This window comes from Grus americana, chromosome 1 (genome assembly GCF_028858705.1).
Source record: "Grus americana isolate bGruAme1 chromosome 1, bGruAme1.mat, whole genome shotgun sequence".
In the NCBI taxonomy this organism is placed as follows: domain Eukaryota; kingdom Metazoa; phylum Chordata; class Aves; order Gruiformes; family Gruidae; genus Grus; species Grus americana.
In genome coordinates this window covers 79,530,767-79,551,690 of record NC_072852.1, presented here as the reverse complement: position 1 = coordinate 79,551,690, position 20,924 = coordinate 79,530,767, and the positions used below count along the sequence as shown (strand labels likewise).

The window sequence follows — 20,924 nt, the reverse complement described above, 5'->3', positions numbered from 1 at the left end:
AAACTCCTTACTAGGTTTTCTCAGGGCTGCTCTTCTGCTTAGGGAAACGTAACTTTCCTTGCCCTTCCCATCACATCCAGCAGTGCCCCTGACCAGAATTGGACCATGGAGGCCCAACTTTGCTACTTGGTGCACTGTCGAGACACACACTGTCAGGTCTTCAACTATAGGAATAGTGATGAATGTAAAAAACCTTGCATATAAAGCAACAAAGTGAATAATCCAGAGGATACTTAACATTGCTCCTCTACCCAGCTTGTTAACATCTTGCTATCATCTGTCCCTGCATTACTTCATCCTTTAAAGATATATTTATACATAGATGATGTTCTACAGCACACAATTATGAGAATGTAACATTTGGACCTTTTTTTTTTTATGATTCTTGTTAAAAAGTGAGCTTTTTCTGACCAATTAATTCAAAAAACCTGTTTCATGTGTTCAGTATAAGAAAGCTGACATTACTCTGGACAGGAAAGGGATTTGATTTCCAGATGCACTTATCAGAAACTTACAAGGAGCTAATGATTAGATGACAGAAAATAATAGCTCAGCCACTGAACACACCAGCAAGATCACTATGGAGTTTATGAAGAGATGGATAAGTCTGCTTAGCAACTGTTTATCTTCAATATAAAGTTATTTCCCTCTAACAGCAATCTGTCTTAGAAAGTGTCTGCTCTTAAATCCCAGGAAAAAAGATCCCAAATATGAAGCATAATGCCATTTATATTAAAATCTCCCCAACATGTCAGTAATCTGCATCATTAATTCTCTCAATTATACACATTTTCATTACAGCTTGCTAGCCTTGTCTCTGTGCTTAGAATAAGTTCTCCAGTCAGATTTAATAAGCGTATAGAATTGATGGGGTACTTATTTCAGTCTACCGAATAGATTTCAGTTGAAGCAAAAGCGCCGTGATCCGATACAAACCAAAAATAGTCTTAATTCAGATTTCTATCACAGTTACCTCTCTGAACTGACATTTGGAAACCAGTAGTATTTATTATTTTAGGACACAGAACATAACCACAGTTCAACTTACTTAGAATCCACTTCAGGAAAGCATATTTATGAGTTTGCTCACTTCTGAACCAAGCATTTAAATACAACCTAGAAACTCATGCGGCCAGTTAGACTCAGGTACTGAGTGAAATCAGTGTTGGCATAAATATATTAAACCCCCATGCCTTTTCTTATAAGTCATATTCAACAATTAGGATTCTTCTGTAAAGGATACAAGGATTGTTGTCATCAATGCTGCAGTTGTCCAGGATCAAGGGGATGCCATCTAACTCATAAACCTAGATAAAAACAAAAGTTTAATTTAACAGATGTCTCAACAATACTAATGATGGTTCATGCAAGAAATATGTAAAAACATAAAAGGGATGTTTGTTTCTTGAAAAATATTAAACATGTTAACATAAATTGCAGAGTAAATCTGGTATTATCAGCAGTATCACAAAAAAGTAACACAATCTGACATTAATTTCACATTCTTTCTTCATTTAGCATGTGTTTGGTGTATTTTCTATGTCGTACTTCTTGCACTGAGCCAGAAAAGCCATGCTTATTGACAGCTCATGCTTGCTTCCAGAAGGAATAACCACAAAAAAATGAGGAAAAAAACAGCTGAAAAATACATATACACTTGCACACAAGTTAGCATGGGGCCATGGGTCTTCTGTATCTTCTGTATCTACGCAACCTTCCAAAGCAACGTGTTACCTGTATGTACCCAAGCACAAATTCTTTATATCAAGTAAGAGCCATTGACTTTTTTCCTTTGATAAGGTGTTCATTATGTTATTAGCAAACCAGCAAAAATGAGATCTGTCATTTTTTATTTTCTATCTATACATACAGATGTGAATTCACAAATTACACTAATACATTTGTGTATGTGGATGAGATAATAATGGATAATCCAAATAGACTCATACATACATATACACCCACACTACCAAGAACGCAGGACAAGCTGATGTTAACAACAAATATGTAGCATGATTATCTTAAGAAAAGTATATTCCATAAGAAATTTATCTAGAGTTCTAAGGTACACTGTAACACCATACATCATCATGCATATTTATAGCTTCAGAAAGTGTTACTTAAATGAAAACTTGTTCTAAATTATCTGCAAAATTTCAACCTTGGAAATACCTTTTTAAGACATATAAGTTTTTTTTTTTAATTACAAAAGTAGTTTTAAAAAGACTTGAGAACATGAGAATTGTTTATATTCTTATACCTATATATTATTTAAATTCTTTAAGCCACCACACATGGTCCTGGGTAACCTGATTTGCATTTAAGCAGGGGGGGTTGGACAAGAGGTTCCTCTAGAAGTCCCTTCCAACTTCAACCATTCCATGATTCTGTAACAGCCAAACCGTACTTGTCTAAATCTTAAATTCTTTAATGCCTTAAAATTTAATCTCATCCCAAAAGCTAGCAGCAAAGGAATTTAGACAAAACATCAATTTAGGGTGTAGCTTGATGATGGGATTCTCTCTTCCATCTTTTCTGCCCAAAATAAGATATGTTTTTATGTACCATGTAAACCAACAAATCACAAAGTTTACACTGCAGGATGGATCAACTTTCTGAAATGCAGTTCTACGGTAAGAGAGGAAAGTTGGGTAGGAGGAGATTTAGATGTGAGATCCAAAACAGACTATCCATCAGTAAAACTGAATTCAGAGACAAATCTGAGCACATCCCTCTTACAAGTTCCTTTCCAGACAATTTTACTGCAGTGTCTCAAACTATAACATGAGAACGTAACTTTAACAGAGACGGATATACAAACAGGCGAGGCTTACATGTAAGAAAAGCAAAGGTCATTGCTAACTCTTAAAACCTAACTAGCACATCTGTGCTAACATGCATAATTATACCTACATGAAATACAGTTAATAACACAAGTTTTAGAATATCCATTCTTTCCACAAAATTTGTGTGTTTTCTCCAAAGATCATGCATCATGTATGACGTCATACTTCAAAGCTTGAACAAACAGTGACCCTTCAGTAATACAGTACTTGCGCATGCTTGGGAAACATTAATTCTTTGATTTTCACGCTGTAGCTAAACTCTGATATGCCTACAATATTACCGTTCATTTTCCATCAGTGAAATGCTGAACACTACAAATTAATCTAGATTAAGCGCTGTCAACTGAAATAAACCATGCAATCTGTTCCAGTTCGGTTCAAATGAGACATTTGGTTAACAGAGTAAGTAAGTATTCAGGGAAAGTAAAATTTTAATTAAAATCCACACATGCTTCAAAAAATTACTGTGGGAATATAATGAGATTCCTTCACAGTTAAGTGGGAACAGAATCAGCAAACCACAGCTGTAGCGATACCTTTACGTAAAAACCAGTTGCTAACTACCACTGTCTTACCCACTGAGTCTCTTGAACAGCGTACAATTAAACTGTACATATAATTTGACCAAGTTAGGCACAGCTTTTGTCACCATAATGCCAGCTTTAGTATGTCACCTGTGACTTACTACACAGTGAAATGAAGCAAGCAAAAGAAACTTTACAATGTACCTGCCCGAGACAAATCTATATACTTCTCAGTGTGACTTGTGAGGCAAAGAGCTGCTATTCCTGAGCAACCACTGCTAGAGAAGTCCCAGTCCATGTCAGCTGTTTGTGAACCACCAGTGATCCACTAAATCAGCATTTTATGGTAACCTAAAATTCATGCCAACGTACTGTAATAATCTGGGCTGCAAAGCGAGCCAGTTCAGTAATTGCTCTGCATGTAGCAGAGCTGTTTCTGCAACAACAGTGCCACAGATAATCAAAGGGAGGAATCACTGTCTCCCACCAGGCTGTCCCACTTGCATGTTGAGTGTCTCTCAAATCTCCTCACTCTCATCTGCCTGTAATCTCTCACACCAGCAGATTTTGTAAATATCAGGAAACCATCATCCTAAGTCTCAACCTCTTATATAGGTTTATTAGAACTACATTGCCCAATACCTAGGGGTTAGTGATTTTTTTCCAACTAATTATTGGCCTTGGAGTTTCTCCTTTGAAGAGAAATGTCTGTGAAATGCATAGTGCAGAGTAGGGCAGTAGACCTTTTGCAGGGATCTTCTGCAGGGCTTGGGAAAGGAGTTAAAATTGCGCAAGCCTCAAATAAGGTGCAAAAAAATATCCTGGGAAGAAAACATGTCATGGCTGGTGTGAAATTGGCTATAATCCATCCCGATTTTGGAAGAAATTATAGATAGAAACTAAGGAATAGCACAGTTCTGATGTCTGTCTTGTAAAAACAATTGCTCATATTGGCATGTGTTACAAAAGATCACTAACCCTATTCTCCATTCACATTATTGATGACACAGCTGACCAATAATATGGAACTGCACTGGACTGTAAAAAAGTACAAGGTTATTACATTATGAAGAACTGTAATGCTTTATTCTGAACTACATGGAAACAATAAATGAAGCTGCAGCCTATGTGTAGGCTGAATCTTGACCACATTTAAGTTAATTACAAAGGTTACTTAAGACAAGTTTAAAACTGAAAATGTACAGCTCTGCACTACTAATCTCTAGTGCTTCAGTCAAGACGGTACCAAAAATTTTGCTCTAATGTTATTGTGTCTGTTTCTGAAATTGTCTTCTAAAAAACAAAAATAGAACATCCAAGCATTCAAAGGCAGGTGCCCGTCTCTGCCAGTAAAGACAGACATCTTTGATAACACAGCTTTATAGTGCTGTCCCACTTGCCTTTGAAACATAATGAAGATCGGTATCATGCCAGTGAGAAATGTAAATGTGTTACACCTAAAAGAAAATGCTTTCCCCTGTGAAAAAGTGACTGCTAGGGTTTTTTTCTTTTTCTCTGTACCTGGAATTTAACAATCTATTTCAATTACTTCAACCACACACTAAAACAGAAGCCCATGTAGGCAGAGATGTTCCATAAATATTAACCAAGAGCTTATCAAAGTGACCAACCCAGACCTTATATGCCCACTGCTCTCCCAGCCAAGGAACAATATAGTGTTTTATTTGGATGGTTTGGGACATGTCAGTCCCAAATGAATAACAAATGAATACATTCAGATCAAAATTAAAGCTTTTATGTTATCTTACAGAATTCACATTTATTGACCAATATAAAAATAAGGTCACTAACATAATTAAGGATATCTGCCTGAACAGAATTCTCTCTGACAATTTCCCAGTATTTTCTTATGAAAATCACAGAAGTAATCATCATTAACACAATCATTCACAGCAAAGCCTAGAGAAAGTATAAATTAACCATAGACTGTTTCTTGAATCTTTCTCTCTAGCAGCAATGCAGCCAAGCTCTGGGGTAAGAATGCAAATTCTCCGAGCATGACAGCGCTTGTTGCTGAACAAGAAATCTGCATACATCTAGTAAAATGCAAGTACAACCTCCAGGTCCAGCAACTATACAGATAGTAACAGAAAACCTCCAGCAAAAATACTCTCTCCAAAGAATCATTAACACTTCAGGTGTTAGAAACATTACCTAGTGAACTACAAGAACAACTATTATGCAAAAGGTACATTTATGCCTTTAGATAACAACAGCTTGAGCATAAATGTTTCTTCCACTAGAATGAGACTGATTGTCAGTCTTCAATTGATGCAGAAGGTAGAATGAGAAATGTGTTTGTTTCAGACACAGAAATGCTTCTATTTCTTAGAATTTTAATTTGCTGTAACTATAGACAAGCAAAAGGAAATGTGTTCTCTGGACAGGTGAATGGTTATGACTTTGAATCTCTTCTGTCTCTAAGTCTGCATGACTTTCTCAGACAGAAGATCATACTAGGATAAACCACGCCAAAGAAAAGTGATCCAATGAAATACACATTGGGGATTTGTTGTCAATCTTTGGTCATCATTAAAGAAACATTTAAGTCTTACTTCTTCCAAACGTACCACATGAGGACTACATAATGACTATGTAATGAGAAATGTATCCTTCAGGCCCTGCCACCAAACAGGCTGACCAACAGGAGTCAATTTTCCTCCAAGACCTGCTCAACAAGCTAGCTAATTAGTAATTAGACATCTGGGCAGAATCCAGCATACGACTTGAGTAACAGAGCAGCTTAATAAGAGTAGGAAAATATCAACATGTTGGGTTCACAAATTGGCTTCTCTGCAGCTATGATGGTACTGAAAAATGTCATTTCATTTTTTCCATTTGTGAGTCTCAATTTTGGGGTTTTTTGTTTGTTTTGCCAAGCAGCAGAAGTGACAGGAGATACACAAGAGATTCTACTTCTAAGGACAAAAGAACCCTTAATCCCTTAGTACTAGTGGATTCCTAGGTCTACTGCAGACTACAGGCACTTTGGCTTAGAACAGAGGCAGCTGTGGCTTGCGGCAATCAAGTCTATTATTGGAGTTCACCACATCCTGCAGATCTACTGAAATACTTGTGGACAGAGGCTCCTTTCTCCAGGACATCACAGCAGACTTGCTTAGCTAGTTTGAGAGCGCCTTGTGCCAGTGTGAATGACTTTGAGAGTTAAGCAAGATCTTTATGTCCACTTCAGTCAAGACAGTGTCCCCAGAATACGCTTCCATCTACTACATTGTTTAGGTAAGCATGTATTTAACATATTAATGTTTGAAATTCAGAAATCACAGCAACAACACTTGTTGCTCCTTCTACATGAATTTAAAATATGTTGTCCCTCTTTCACCATTATTTTCCAAAGAGATGAGGTTTATTTCAACTCTCCCGAAAGAGGTGACTCTTGCCTCTTTCTGGGAAACAAACAAACAAACAAAAAATTTCTTAGAATCTAAAAGTGGGATTCTTTTGCGATGTCCTAAAACCCTCCGAAGAGAATTGGTTTAGAAGATGACCATTTAGGCCTTACCGAGGGTGAAGGGAAGAGAAGCGAACACAAAGGTACCAAGCACACAATCAGGCCTCAGCCAAAACAAGCAGAAGCTAGAGTGTCCAGCTACTACGAGAGGGTAACAAGCCATCTCAGTCACTGAATAATTTTTTCCACTAGTCATTCCAAGAACAAAACATAGGAGTTTCCAGCCATTGAGATGATAATATAAACACTTGAGAATTCAGAATAGGTTCCCACAAGAGACAGTAACACAATTGGTTCATTTGTTTAAACAATTGAGCTTTCATCATTCCCTTATTTACAGTTCCTGAAACAGAAGCCACTTTTCAGTAACAAACAGATACTGCTATGAGCAGCAGGCTCTTAGCTCTTTTTAGGTTTAGATCTATTACTCAATGTGGATAAAGTAAGGTCCAGCACAACACGGATTTCGCCTGAAACACGTGATATTTGCTAGTGTAGTCTTTGCCTATCTTGGCAGCAGCAATAAGAGAAAACAACGGTACTAAAACATCATCCAGTATTAAACCCCTGCACTTTGTATTAGTTGAATTTGTACTGATTTGCATCAACAACAGAGTACGTGTTTCTCTACTTCTAGTCCCTTACCATCTCAGACCATTAAAACCAGTAATCAGATGGTCTTAGTTTGGTGATTTCAAATCATTGCTATAAAAGAGGTACTCTTAATTTTTTTCTCTCATCAAAACAAAAAAAGAAAGTTAAAGAAAATTAACTGTAAGAATTACCTATGCGACTAGAACTGGGCTGAGGACATAACTTATACAAGATCATGGAAATTTCAAAATCGTATTTTGTTCCAAAGCAGAGTGAAAACCAAAGACTTCAAATTACTCCAAAGTTCTGAAAAAATACAGAGATAAAGGTTGAGTAAGTCACATGATTAATTTTAACCGTTTTAATTGCCATTGCAATAGGAAGTTCCAAGTCATTCTGGCAAGCTGCCACTGTTTTGGTGACTACGGTATTTTTGTCTTCCATGTCAAGCTTAAATGAAACATTTTAAACATTTCTCAATTAAAATGAGGGACTTTGTTTTGTGGGTTGTGTCTAATGGGGGTTTGGGGGGGGGGAAGGGGGGCGGTGAGTTGGGGTTTTTTTTCAGTTTCACATTTTGTATTATGTTGGAATAGCTTTTCTTCTGGAACAAAACTCCAGGCATTCCATAAAATATCCCGATTTTGAAAATCATTGACATAAAAATAGATTACCACAGAATGTTTCTGTTGAAGATTTCCTCATTGCTGTTCTACACATGATCACACACTTATAGCCAAAAATCAGCGTAACAGTTGGGACTCTCTATTAACCTCTTTGCTCTATTGCTCATGCAAACTTTGCTACTTCATTTCTCCCCCAACAGGCTGCAAAGAAGGTAGCTTTGCTGCTACCTTCTATCAACATTTCAATTGCTTCTTGAAACCCAGTTCAGCTGAAATATCCCTGAAAACTGCCAGCTGCTTACAACTTTGAGTGGGAATGGAAAAGGAGGAAAAGCAATTCAAATTCATACCCTCTCTTTTGATGAATACACACCCTCACTGAGGCTACATGTGCCATCACGCTCCCACATTACTACTGTATTCCAAAATTGCTTCCACTCCCAACATCAAGGATTACAACTCTTCCTTGGAAACTTCTGAATTCAGCAAGCAAACATAAATGCCAATCAGATGTTCTGTGCCGTAATGATGACTTTTGCTGTGTCCAGCATCACTTTGCATTTTTATTTCACTTTGAACCAAGAGGTTAAAAAAAAATTCAATGGCAGACATATAAATTCATCTGTTGCAAAGACAGCAACACACAATACTCAAATGATGAAAACAGCGTGAGAAAAGGTCTAGGACGATTTCAAAACATACAATGATTTGTGCTGATGATTGCTGCATTTCATGGTAAAATTCTGCAGCTAAATGCAACAGCATGCCACATTGAATTGCACTGCTTGGAATGCGCTGACAGACTCAAGACTAAAAGCAAAGTACCACAGCCATCCAAGTGGTGGCAGTTTCCCATAATTCCCCGGAGTTTCCTATTGCAATTATGAAGTCACTTTAGTAGCGATAAAATTTTTTAAGGAACTGTAAAGAATAAGTTATTGAGTATATTTATATCACCCCAAACTTCACAGCCAAGGGGGGGTGGGAAGAAACAAAAAAAGGAGAAAGCTAGTAGGCTAGAAGATTGGAAACAGCATGCAGACGTTATTAACGGCATTTGCTATTCTCTGTTTCCACACTCCCTTGTATACAGAGCTTCCAAGACTTTAGCGACAGGCCAAAGAACAAACCATTAATTTTCTAGTACGTGTGTAAAGGACGTGCGCTCTATTACGTGTTAAGTATAAAACTATCCTTGATGATAATTAAATTTTTCACTAGGTTAATGCATAGTAAAATAAAGCAAGTGTTTCAGGAAAGAACTGTAAAATGCCTTTCTAGAACTCTACAGAAATTGTAAATGGTAAACTGCTAAAGCCAGGAGACAGTTTAATGGTGTTTGCTGCTTGCGTTTTAAATCAGGCCAGTCAGGGAAGCTTTCAGAAGTCTGCTGCCAGCCATACAACTCCATCACTTAATGCTGCAGTAAATAATGCTTCTCACTGAGCAATGCCAATTTCACGCTCCATTTTATATAAAATGTTACATTTTCCAAGAAACACATAAATAACAGAACTATGGTCCTTCTGAAAGAAAAAAAAAACCCAAATCTTGCAATTACAGTAATTGCTTTGTTTCAGGACTAACAGATGTGGTCTCAATTTACTGCAGAGCAATACGTACAGCCTACTGGGGATGGTTTCGAAGGAGGTTAATGCAGGTGCAAATCAAGTCTTGAGTTGGGAGAAAAGGAGCTTTAGATGTACACTGCTCTGCTGAGACCAAATCATATCTTCTTCCCAATAACTTTTTCCTTTATGATACCTTCAAGTCACAGAGTATTCTTCATCCAAAATAGAACAGGTGGCATGCCATTTCAAATACAAAATACAAAGTTCATTTTCATTCATTTTTCAATAGTAATTCATTGGCTTCCTTTTTATTTTATAATCCTGTACAAAATATCATAGAATCATAGAATGGTTTGGGTTGGAAGGGACCTTCAAGATCATCTAGTTCCAACCCCCCTGCCAGGGGGGCAGGGACACCCTCCACTAGACCAGGTTGCCCAAAGCCCCATCCAACCTGGCCTTGAACACTTCCAGGGAGGGGGCAGCCACAACTTCTCTGGGCAACCTGTTCCAGTGCCTCACCACCCTCACAGTAAAGAATTTCTTTCTAATATCTAATCTAAATCGACCCTCTTTTAGCTTAAACCCATTACCCCTTGTCCTTTTGCTAATGCCACTGCAGTTAAAAATAGCTGCTAGAGAGTTTTCCCACTGACAATCATTATGAAGTGTGATTCTGGTGGCATAAAGTTTTCATAACTTTTCCATTATAGTTTTGTGAAGTCCCAAACTGCCAACAGCAAACCACAAAAGGATTCAGAAAGCAAGCCAAATTATACTCTAGGTTACACTACTGTAATACTTCAGCACTTGGCCCCTTCCCTCAGTTATCTACAAACATACCAATATGTAAGAGCAGAATAAATCCTTGCACCTTACCCTAGGCCCCCATGACAGCTGAGGAAATCAGTTATCAAATGACATGGTCCACTTGCTTCATAACCCAGCTCAACTGCATTCTGAAATGCCACTGCCGACTCCAAATACCTATCCCCTGGAGCACCCCTTGACAAACAGATAAATGCAATACTTAACAAACCTCTCCTGCAGGTGACAGCTACCTGTGTTTTGAAAACTATTTTCAAGGCAAACAAACTACTGAAAAGGTTAGGAACTAGAGGTTAATACAGGAGCAGGGCATAGCAGCTTCAAAACCATGTGCTGCAATTCAAGAGATCTGCAAATGAACTAGCAATGAGTTGTCAAAGGTTTACCTACACAGAACATCTTGAGGTGAGGGTCTCCATGGCTCAAGCCAAGGTCTAATTCCTCTTACTGTGATCAAAATAAATATAAGAATCATTACAGGAGGTGCAGAACATAGGGTAGATGGAAGGAAAAGAATCATCAACCTCATCTTAGGTGAGCAATACACTAGTGAAGTCTGACGGCTGCAACAAACTTGGGTCATTCCAACTCATTTCAGCAGAGCTTCTAACTGCATTAATAACAGGTGCAGAGCTGGGATGCTGGGCTTCAGCACTGGCTTGCAGTTGACCTTTCTTACTGTACTTTTTGGATGGTCCCTGAGGGGCTGTTGATTCATGACAACTAGCACCTCTGGACAACATTCAGGAATGGCTGGGTACATAGTGTAGGCTACGGGCTCTTCCCAAGGAGAGGTATGGGAAAAACAGTTCTGTGATTTGATTTTGGTGAGGGAAGATGAAGGTGAAGGAAGAGAAGCCCATAAAGGACAATTCTGTTATGCGAATGCGAGCCATGCCAAACTCCGTAACTCGCCCTCAATGCTATAAACGGTCCCTAACACATTTTAATTGCTGTACCCACGAGGGCCTGGCCTAGTCCTCATGTGATATTGACCGTGTTTCTTTGCTGACAATCCAGACTTACAGAAAGTTGAGCAATTATTCTCTACATTTACCTGAAATTCTAAGAATACGCATTTTCTTTTAATGATTCACCAAGCACAACCTTTGCACAGGATCAGATTCTCTTATTAAGATAAATTTAGCCACCTTGTTGAGATTAAGATCAACTTTACATTTAGAAAACACAAGAATCCCGATGTTGTGATTTATATGTCTATAAAAGCCATATATTTAGTATGCATGATATACAATAACTCAGGTATGCATGCTCTAGCACTAAATTTCATGCTGAAAGCTCACTAGTGCCTCAGGCTATTGAGCGAGATGATACATGAAGCTGTACATAAGGAGATTGCATACTAGTTTCTTAATTTACCTCTAAATTACAACTACCAGAGGTTGGGGGTTTTTTTAGTATTTGTGTCTCTAAATGTCTTGCAGTCTGGTAATAACAACTGCAGGTACTATGGAAGTAAAATTCCCAGCTTCTAGCTGAACTCATACATACATGATGAACAGAATTCTAAGTTTTAAAATTTGCAAAGGTGTTGTTCAAATAATTTTGAAAATACCATAATAAATATACCATTTAATATGGTCAATTTAAATGAAAATATTATTGTGCAAAACAAGGCGTGTATATATATCCTCAGGCACTAAGCCAATTGTTTATAAAATTTTAAATGTTCTGTTTAGCTTTATTTATATTGTTATTTCCTTTCTTGCAACAGATCATTAATTTGATTACAGGTCTGTACCTATAAAGGCAAGACCGCAGGTTCTAACTGAAAACTAGAAAGAGTTCTTGTTCAAGACACAGTTTCATTACTCTACATTAAGTATATACATACACCGTGTTATTAAAACTTCATTAAAAGAAACCTACACATGCATAGCAACTCTTCCTAGCAAGTCCATTAAAGAAAAAAAGATCTCATATGAACAGAGCTGGAGGGTACATTTCAGTACCTGAAATTTGTACTGAAATAAATGCAATCATAAAATTAGAAACATTTTAAAAAAATTGTTAAGATCTAGAAGTCACTTTTTTTTTTTTAAATAACAAAGAAAACTTCTATAGGATTTTATTAATAAACAGTACTTTCTTTGAAGTTGATTTTCAAAGGGACGGGTCGACACTTTTATAGAAAAGCCTGCAGGAGCAGGTTGACAGTAATGGTGGGTCAGAAGGTGAGAGGAGAAAAAGTGTTGAATCAGAACCTCAATCAGCTGCCACCAGATTGATCTATTGTAGGGGTATTAAAAATGACATTTTTACTTTTAAACTTAAGAAAGCCTTTTTAAGCTTTTTTTCTCAGCAGCTACAAATTCTAAAAGCACTTTCAAAAAATGCATTAAATGGTGAGGTGCTCATGAAATTGTACAACTCAAGACCTGGAATTAAAAGAAGACACACCCAACCACCAAGTAGTCCAACTGGACTGCAAGTTCCAGAAGAACCAGCAGTAGTGAATGCGCTCTCAAATTGCATCAGCTTCTCATGACTGGAGGTGTGGGGAATAGGCAGAGCTGAGACAACAAAATAGACCTGGTTGGAAAATACCACAGCAGTGATGTCTAATTACGTTCAAGGGAACATAAGTTAGACACAAGTTCCCTTGAACTTACCATTTTATTATTAATTTTCACTGAACTGTTTCCAATTTTGTTGCAGGCAAAACAATGATTTTTTTTTTTTTTTTTTTTTAATTTAAACTACGATACTGAACAATCATCTGAAATAAAGCTCTTCAATATTTCCAGAGCCAAATGCACGACCTTAACTTTGCTGGACTAAAGGGTGAAAGGCTTTTTAGAAAAGTTGGAAACTGTCCTATGGAAAATTCCAAGCCCTGAACAGCTCCATGGGTAGCACCCCTCCTTTTCTAAAAAGGACAGGGAAAAAAACAATTTGGAGGTAAATGCTGCAGTTTACCCTTACTAAAACTCAACAGAAATGTTGCCAACTTCAATACGAATTCACTGAGCTCCAAAATTGTGCTCTAGAACAGTAATTTCTAGACCAAAATATCGAAATCATTCTTATTTTGTCATAGGTAAGATTAATTTTAAACCAAAGCAGAGTGCAATGCTAAAACAACAAAAAAAACCAACAAAAAACCCCCCCAAACCCAAAAAAGTGAACTCAATACTTATTTTAGTTTATGAAGAATACAAAAACTTTTATTTTCTCAAGATGAATCTAATCCTCATATTAAGTCCAGTTTCAATATTTCACTTGAAATATCAGTCAGATTGTAATAACTTAAAAATATTAAAGGAACTGGAAATATTGCACGTATCATCTCAAAAATTATTAGACTGAAATGAAGCACACTGGCTAGTTTTACTCTAGAGGCAGTCAACTCTAAAATTTTTTGTTACACTTAAAAGGAGCAAAATTATATTTTTGAAGTTACATGAGCAGAATGAATCTCAAATTCAAACTCAAATAGTACAACAGCCTTGGTTATACCCATTCTATTGCAAATAGATCCCTTACACTGGGTGTTCTGTTTCTCAGGAAACAATCATCAGGGGAATATAATTTCCATGGTTTGTATCATTTCTAAATTGCACAGCGGGATATATACATTGTTCAAGACTCTCACATTTTTGGCATTTGCAGTTTTCAAAGTACTGCTGGCTTGCAAAGTAAGATTTTTCAGCCTCTGTAAATTCATATTATTTATGATCAGACAAAATTTTTCATGTTTTCAAGTATCAGTGTTGTTTTTCTTTTTTCCTTTCCACATAATTAAAAAATGAGCTATGGAGCAGTCTTAATGAAGTGCATTGAGAGATGCCAAAAGACAACACCTTGCCACCAATGAAAAAAAAGATCTAAGAAGGTACATAGAACTTATTCTATTTCATTTTTTTTAATTTAACAATGCTACTTTTTTCCCCAGGAATAGAACAAAAGTTATGATTCTTACTCAAGAGATTAATTACTCTCATATTTGAAAATCCCTTTCACAGTATGTATCAGTAATATAATCTAAATACTGCTTGTGGGAAGATCAGTAAATCAAAGATGTACAATGCAATTAGTTTCAACCAAAAATAACACCCTCCTTCTGTACTTTTTCCAAAGAAGCCCCCCGACACAGGAGTATACTGAGGCAACCAACAAGTTTATGTGTGTATGTATATAGAATCATAGAATGGTTTGGGTTGGAAGGGACCTCAAAGATCACCCAGTTCCAACCCCCCTGCCACGGTCAGGGACACCCTCCACTAGACCACGCTGCCCACAGCCCCATCCAACCTGGTCTTAAACACTTCCAGGGAGGGGGCAGCCACAGCTTCTCTGGGCAACCTGTTCCAGTGCCTCGCCACCCTCACAGTAAAGAATTTCTTCCTAATATCTAATCTAAATCTACCCTCTTTTAGTTTAAAGCCATTACCCCCTTGTCCTATCACTCCATGCCCTTGTAAACAGTCCCTCTGCAGCTTTCCTGTAGGCCCCCTTCAGGTACTGGAAGGCTGCTAGAAGGTCTCTCTGGAGCCTTCTCTTCTCCAGGCTGAACAATCCCAACTCTCTCAGCCTGTCCTCATAGGAGAGGTGCTCCAGCCCTCCGATCGTCTTCGTGGCCCACCTCTGGACTCGCTCCAACAGCTCCATGTTTCTCTTGTACTGGGGCCCCCAGAGCTGGACGCAGTACTCCAGGTGGGGTCTCACAAGAGCGGAGTAGAGGGGCAGAATCACCTCCCTCAACCTGCTGGGCACGCTTCTTTATCATGTATATGTAAATATATAACACACAGGTGCCTAAATATATAATATACACACATATACGTGCCTATATATGTTATATATATACACATATAAAATTTATACAGATTACAGACAGTAAACCAGCAAATAGCTGATTTCTATTGACTATCCATTTCCCTATTTCCTAGAATTACGGCAAATATTCCATTTCATAAATAAAAACAATGAACACTAAGATAAGAACATCATCTTGACAGAAAGACTGCATTTGCAATTTCAGAAACAAATTGTTACAAGTGTGCGAGTTAGTCCTCAAAGTGCATGCAAAACTAAGTAGAGGTCTCTTCTGTACCTCCTCAAATCACCAAATTTTTTTTACACCTACAGGACATTTATGATAACCCACCAGAATGATTACAGATTAGTTATTTTATTGAACTTCAATCTTGCTTTATCTTGCAAAGAATGACTTTGGTCAAAACCATCCCTTATTTGTTTATCACTACTGCCAACAGTTTCTATACTTGTCTTAGCCATTTGGAACCTGCACACAGACATTTGTTTTCTCTCAATCCTCAATCAGTGGCCAAAAAAAAAAAAAATTTTTTTTTCAGAATTTCAGACTGTGAGGATGCATTGAAAATTTAGTAAGTCAGTATGCCCAAATAATCATCTTCTCCAAGACTATGTTTGTATTATCACTTTTCTTTTCCAAGCAGATACAACCCTGCTAGAGTCCACAGGAACCTGTATCAGTGTCTGGAAGGCGGATAAATAATGTGCAATGCCGTTGTCTGTTCAGTTACTCTCTCTCATGCTAAACCTATGGGGATCCTCCACCTGAATATGCACTGATTATTAGCTAAGCACTTAATCTGACCCTACTGAGTGATAATCTTACAAGTGAGAAGAAAAATCACATTGGAGGCACAGGTCTCTTCTGTCCTTAGAGAAGAGCTTAGCATCAGAATATGTGATGGAAGCAACCAGTCCTGTGGTGTTTTCTGGTGGAAATGCTTGGAGGGAAGATGGAAGGAATCCTGCTAGCAGTCTCTAATCAACTAAAGCTTAATACATACAATCATGCCATCATCTTGGCTTTTGCAAATTTAGCTCATTCTGCATTTCACGAACAGCAGGGGATTAATTCAACATCTTCTTGGTGCTCTGACTTTCAGCACAGAGATCCCTTGTCATAGTACTTTGATGCTGCTCCCACTGCTACAACATCTAAATGTAGGCAGTGGTCAATTCAAGGAACTTAAACCCAATTGTTTTTCCAGTTTCTTTACTAGATCTTTGGTCAATGTCCCTTTGAAATCCTTCCAGCAAACCACTTCTGCTATAGCCATTTGAACAAGTCTGATTGACTGCAATTATGAAGTGTGAACTTGGAGACATGCAGTTTTAAACATTTAAATGCCCACTAATGAGACAATTTTTATCTTTGCCACTTCTTTATGGAAATACTGAGCTTTTTTCATTAAAGAATAGAAATTTTTCAAAAAGTACAGTTAATGTGAATTGCCAAAATAAAGATATCAATAGACTGTACAGGGAATATTAAGTCTGTTCTCCATCAAAACACAGACAGAAGGTCCTCACTATTAATGAAGTCCTTAAACAATCTGAGAACTGAGATATTTTTCTAAAATCTCCTTAAAGATTACAAGAAGTTCTCTTCTCTTCACCTGTTCTACCACTGCATAGATAAAAGAAGGCATGAAAAGCCAGGTAGGTTTCTTCCACTCATTGGCTGTTGATAGCAAGGAGATTAGATAATCTATAGTTAATAAAAGGATGAAAGAGTGATCAGCACTTATTTTTATATTATTGCCGCCCTCTAAAAATATTGGGGCTCTTCAAAGAGCCCTGCATTTCAAGCATAAAAGATAACTGAACAGAATCCTGCAAATAAGAGTTGAACAGGCAGAACCTTTGCCTACATGGACATGTGCGTCCTCATATTTCCTCCCCCTTCCCCCTCCTCCCCCCCCCCCGCCCCTTCTGCAGCCTTTAAAAATGAGACTATTCAAGTACTTTGGTTCCCTTTGGGCACCGGCATCACCAGACTTTGCCCAAGCATTGCCATGCTGAGCAGCAAGGAGCAGAATACTGCAGGTCTACAATTTAGAACAAACAGCATCACCCAATGGCAGAAATTAAAAATTGCAGATGACAGTCACTGCACTTTCCTTCCTCTTCCCAAAGGCACAAAGAAAAACAGGAGAAAGGAAAAAAACCCCAAAAACCCAAGAGAACCAAATGTTCGGTCTCTATCTGAAGACTACGTGCTCATGATCCTCATGTGCTTCAAGAGGAGTTTTAGCAAACAATTTTCATGGCTGGTAACAGAAGTTAAACTGGCTCAAAGGCACACAGGCAAAGAGAACTGAAGGCTCACAGCTGCTTTTTTGATAAGGCAAAGCCAGGCTGAAGCCTGCAAGATATTACACCTCTACTGAACCTGATGATAGGCTGCCACAGGAGTGGAGGTAGTTAAGTAACTGAACCCCACTGCAATGAAACAGAAACTGGACACCAGACTTCTGTAAGCACATTTGTAAGCTTCTATTTAGCACGATGCTTCTCTGATTTTAGTGGGAAAGTTAATATCAGGACTCAGTGGCATGCGTTCAGCATCCTGCTTGTTGATCCCTGGTAAGGAATCTTCCACCACCCCCTTCCACAAGCCTTCACACAAAGTCTCCTTCATGTCCTCCTCACCCTGAATGCAGCACAGAATACCACTAAACCCCAGAGTTACTGTGGTAAATTCATCACAAAATGTAGTCTATCATATATGTCATGCTCCATTATTTCCTCAATGAAACTATTTTACTGGTGCTTCCAAAACGTGAACTGAACTGATAAATTACAAGTAGCAATGGCCAAATCTCAACACCCAACAAAACAGAGAATCTTCATTATTTTTGCTTGTACCTATGTTTATAAACTTCAGGATTGTCATAAAAATACAAGCTGAGAAACTTTAATATCTCACAGTAACCAAAATTTAGTAACTACCCAGGAAACAGTTGAAAAGATGACTGATTCCTGTGCCTCACAGGGTAACGAAAGCAGCAAACACAACCTCTTGTAAATGGAAAGGAAGGGAAAGTTTTACGTACCCAAAAGGGATCACGTTCAACACTCACAGCATTATAACATCAGCCCATTGTAAAGTCTGGTGCAGCTTTAAAAAAAAAAAAAAAAAAAAAACCCACCAAAAACAACAACAAAAAAACAACCCTGAAAGAAATTGTATGTGGGATGGCAGTTAAGAAAAGACAGAGAAACTCAAAGTTCATGCTGAGGTCAGAACAATGAAAAACAACATAGAAAACTAATGAAATTCCTCGTTCTAGTAACGGAAAATACATGTCACTTGTATCTGACACCAGTAAAAGTAGAAAGAATTTGGATTAACAGCTTAGATCTGAACTGGAGAAGAAGTATTCAGAAAGATAGACATTCTTCCACATACGGTGGTCTCGCTCCCAGCAATCACAGTAACACCAGTAAAATGCAGGAAACACAGATAAACCCCCTTCCTGTAGTACAGGGTACAGTCTTCTGAGTCTTCTTTTAACATTAAATTAGCCACATCAGAAGGTGGTTATTTCAGGAGCAGTTTTCCTAACATTGAGTACCCCAAACAAGTTCAGTTCTTCACCATCTAGTAAACTAGCAAGAAACATTTTTGGTTGATATGGTGCTCTTCACTTAACTGAGAATGATATATGGAACAACAACAATCTCTGAATACCTCAGAATATTCTGCAAGCAACTAGGACTTTAACATCCCATATCTTACTACAGTAGCTGAATCCAAGCTGGAGAAAGGAAAAAAGTTGTCATGACTCCCAGACTCCTTTTTCTAGAAGCTAGGCCACATCACCTCACATCTTTATATGCCTCAAAATATACACCCAGAAGAAGAAATGATGAGGCTGATCGAGGTCACTGAGGAACACAAAGACATTTTCTGATTTCAGTGGACTTTAAACCAGGACTTTTGCCCAATAGATGCTGAGGCTATTCTTGAACAGAGAAAGCACCTGCAAAGCCCAGGAGGACACTCCTCTGTTGTACAAAGAAGGTAACACACTAAGAACCACCTGCAATATCCCCAGCACAGCCGTAACCCTCTCATTATATGGTTCAAGCTGGTGTTTACAGAAATTACTCCAAGCAGCAAGGACTGCTACACAATACACCTTTCAGGTTAAGTACTACATAAAGCCATTCCACAAACTGACAAGTCTAACAAGCCTGTAACAGTACAGAACACTCTCTGGTGAACACTGAGTTTAATTCGTGTCTGCCACAGGTATGATAACTACTACTCAGCCCATCGGGCCAGGGAAGGAGTCACAGGAACCTCTGAGAATTCTTCCATATAAAGGTCAATACCTTATTTTAAGATTTCAGTCTGGCTTAAAATGAGTATTTCGTACGCAGGCTGCTCATCTTAAACAGGCACATTAAATATCAATGCTATAGATGCAGTTTCAACGCATAGAATAAGTAGTTATTGTGAGTTTGTAAAAGGTCTGGAAATGGCTGTTTGACAAGGCACGCTGAGCCTTCCTTTAAAAAGGGCTAGAGTCCTGTGCTGCGCTGCAATGGTAACAGGGTTCAACACCAAATAGGGTTCAAAAAACCATTCAGAGTCAAGAAGAGGCCAACAAGCCTTTAAGTTGGTACTGACTGCTTGGAAATGTATGCAGAGCCAGCTTGTTTTAATTTTGAATCTTAGAAGACATCTAGTCATCTTACTCTTTTCTATCTTCCCTCTCCACTATAAATCAAAGCAATTAATTTAATTTCTAGAGCTATCCAACATCTTAATTTAAAACACTATGAACTTCACAATAATAATCCTCCTCCCACAATCTTTCTTTTATTCCAAAATGCCCAAGTCCTGTTCTGTTCTTGCTTTTGGCAAATGTATGTTGCATAAAATCATCATTCTACAGACATCTTTACATTGGCAGAAACCAATGTAGTTTATGTATATTCAAGGTCTGGTCAAAGTCTCAGCCCATGATTCATGAGAACATAATAATATACAGATTGATCTTTATACCCCTTTATCTGTTAGATGGTAATTACGGTAATCCTCCACATGAAGCAGGCAAATAATATACTAGAAGGGAAATATGGTACCGTGCATATGTCAGCCTTCACCTAATCATTGAGGATATCCAGACAATCAATTTGTGAAGATGTCTCTATGTAGTATGCAATTTAAATATCAAATGGAAGCTGTTTAAAATAAAACCTAAAGAAAAGCAAACAAATGAAAAAAGCTAATGCGCTATTAAAATTACCTTTAATGTGAAACTTTGACTGTATCTAAGTACATCTAAGTTCCTTGCAAGAGAAAACTTTCTATGCATTGTATGATCAAGGCTTCAAGTGAAATTGGTCAAACTGGACACGTCATAAGGAACGACTGGATCAGCTGTATCAATTGCCAAAACTTGGTGGGGCAGAAGGGGGAATAGAAGCAGTTCAAGAGGGAACGTTAACTTGTTGCCTATAAAGGGGCAGCACAACAGAATAAAGTTTTGTATTATTCTCTAACAACAAATGAATCACATTGTTATAAAAATAATTCAGGGCTTTACAAACTATACTGCATTAGGCATGCATCTCTGACCTCAGGGCAAAAAAACTCCACACCAACCCTTTATTGCTCATATTGTCCC

The 20,924-nt window shown here is 37.9% G+C and overlaps 1 protein-coding gene across 1 annotated transcript in view; it reads right to left on the bottom strand.

The window, feature by feature from the left end:
• ATXN10 (ataxin 10) overlaps positions 1–20,924 on the bottom strand; it is a 100,522-nt gene that overhangs the window by 16,585 nt on the left and 63,013 nt on the right. Inside the window, exon 10 of the mRNA XM_054836522.1 lies at positions 1,244–1,307. Coding sequence (XP_054692497.1) covers positions 1,244–1,307 — 64 coding nt within the window. The remainder of the gene's footprint in view (positions 1–1,243; positions 1,308–20,924) is intronic.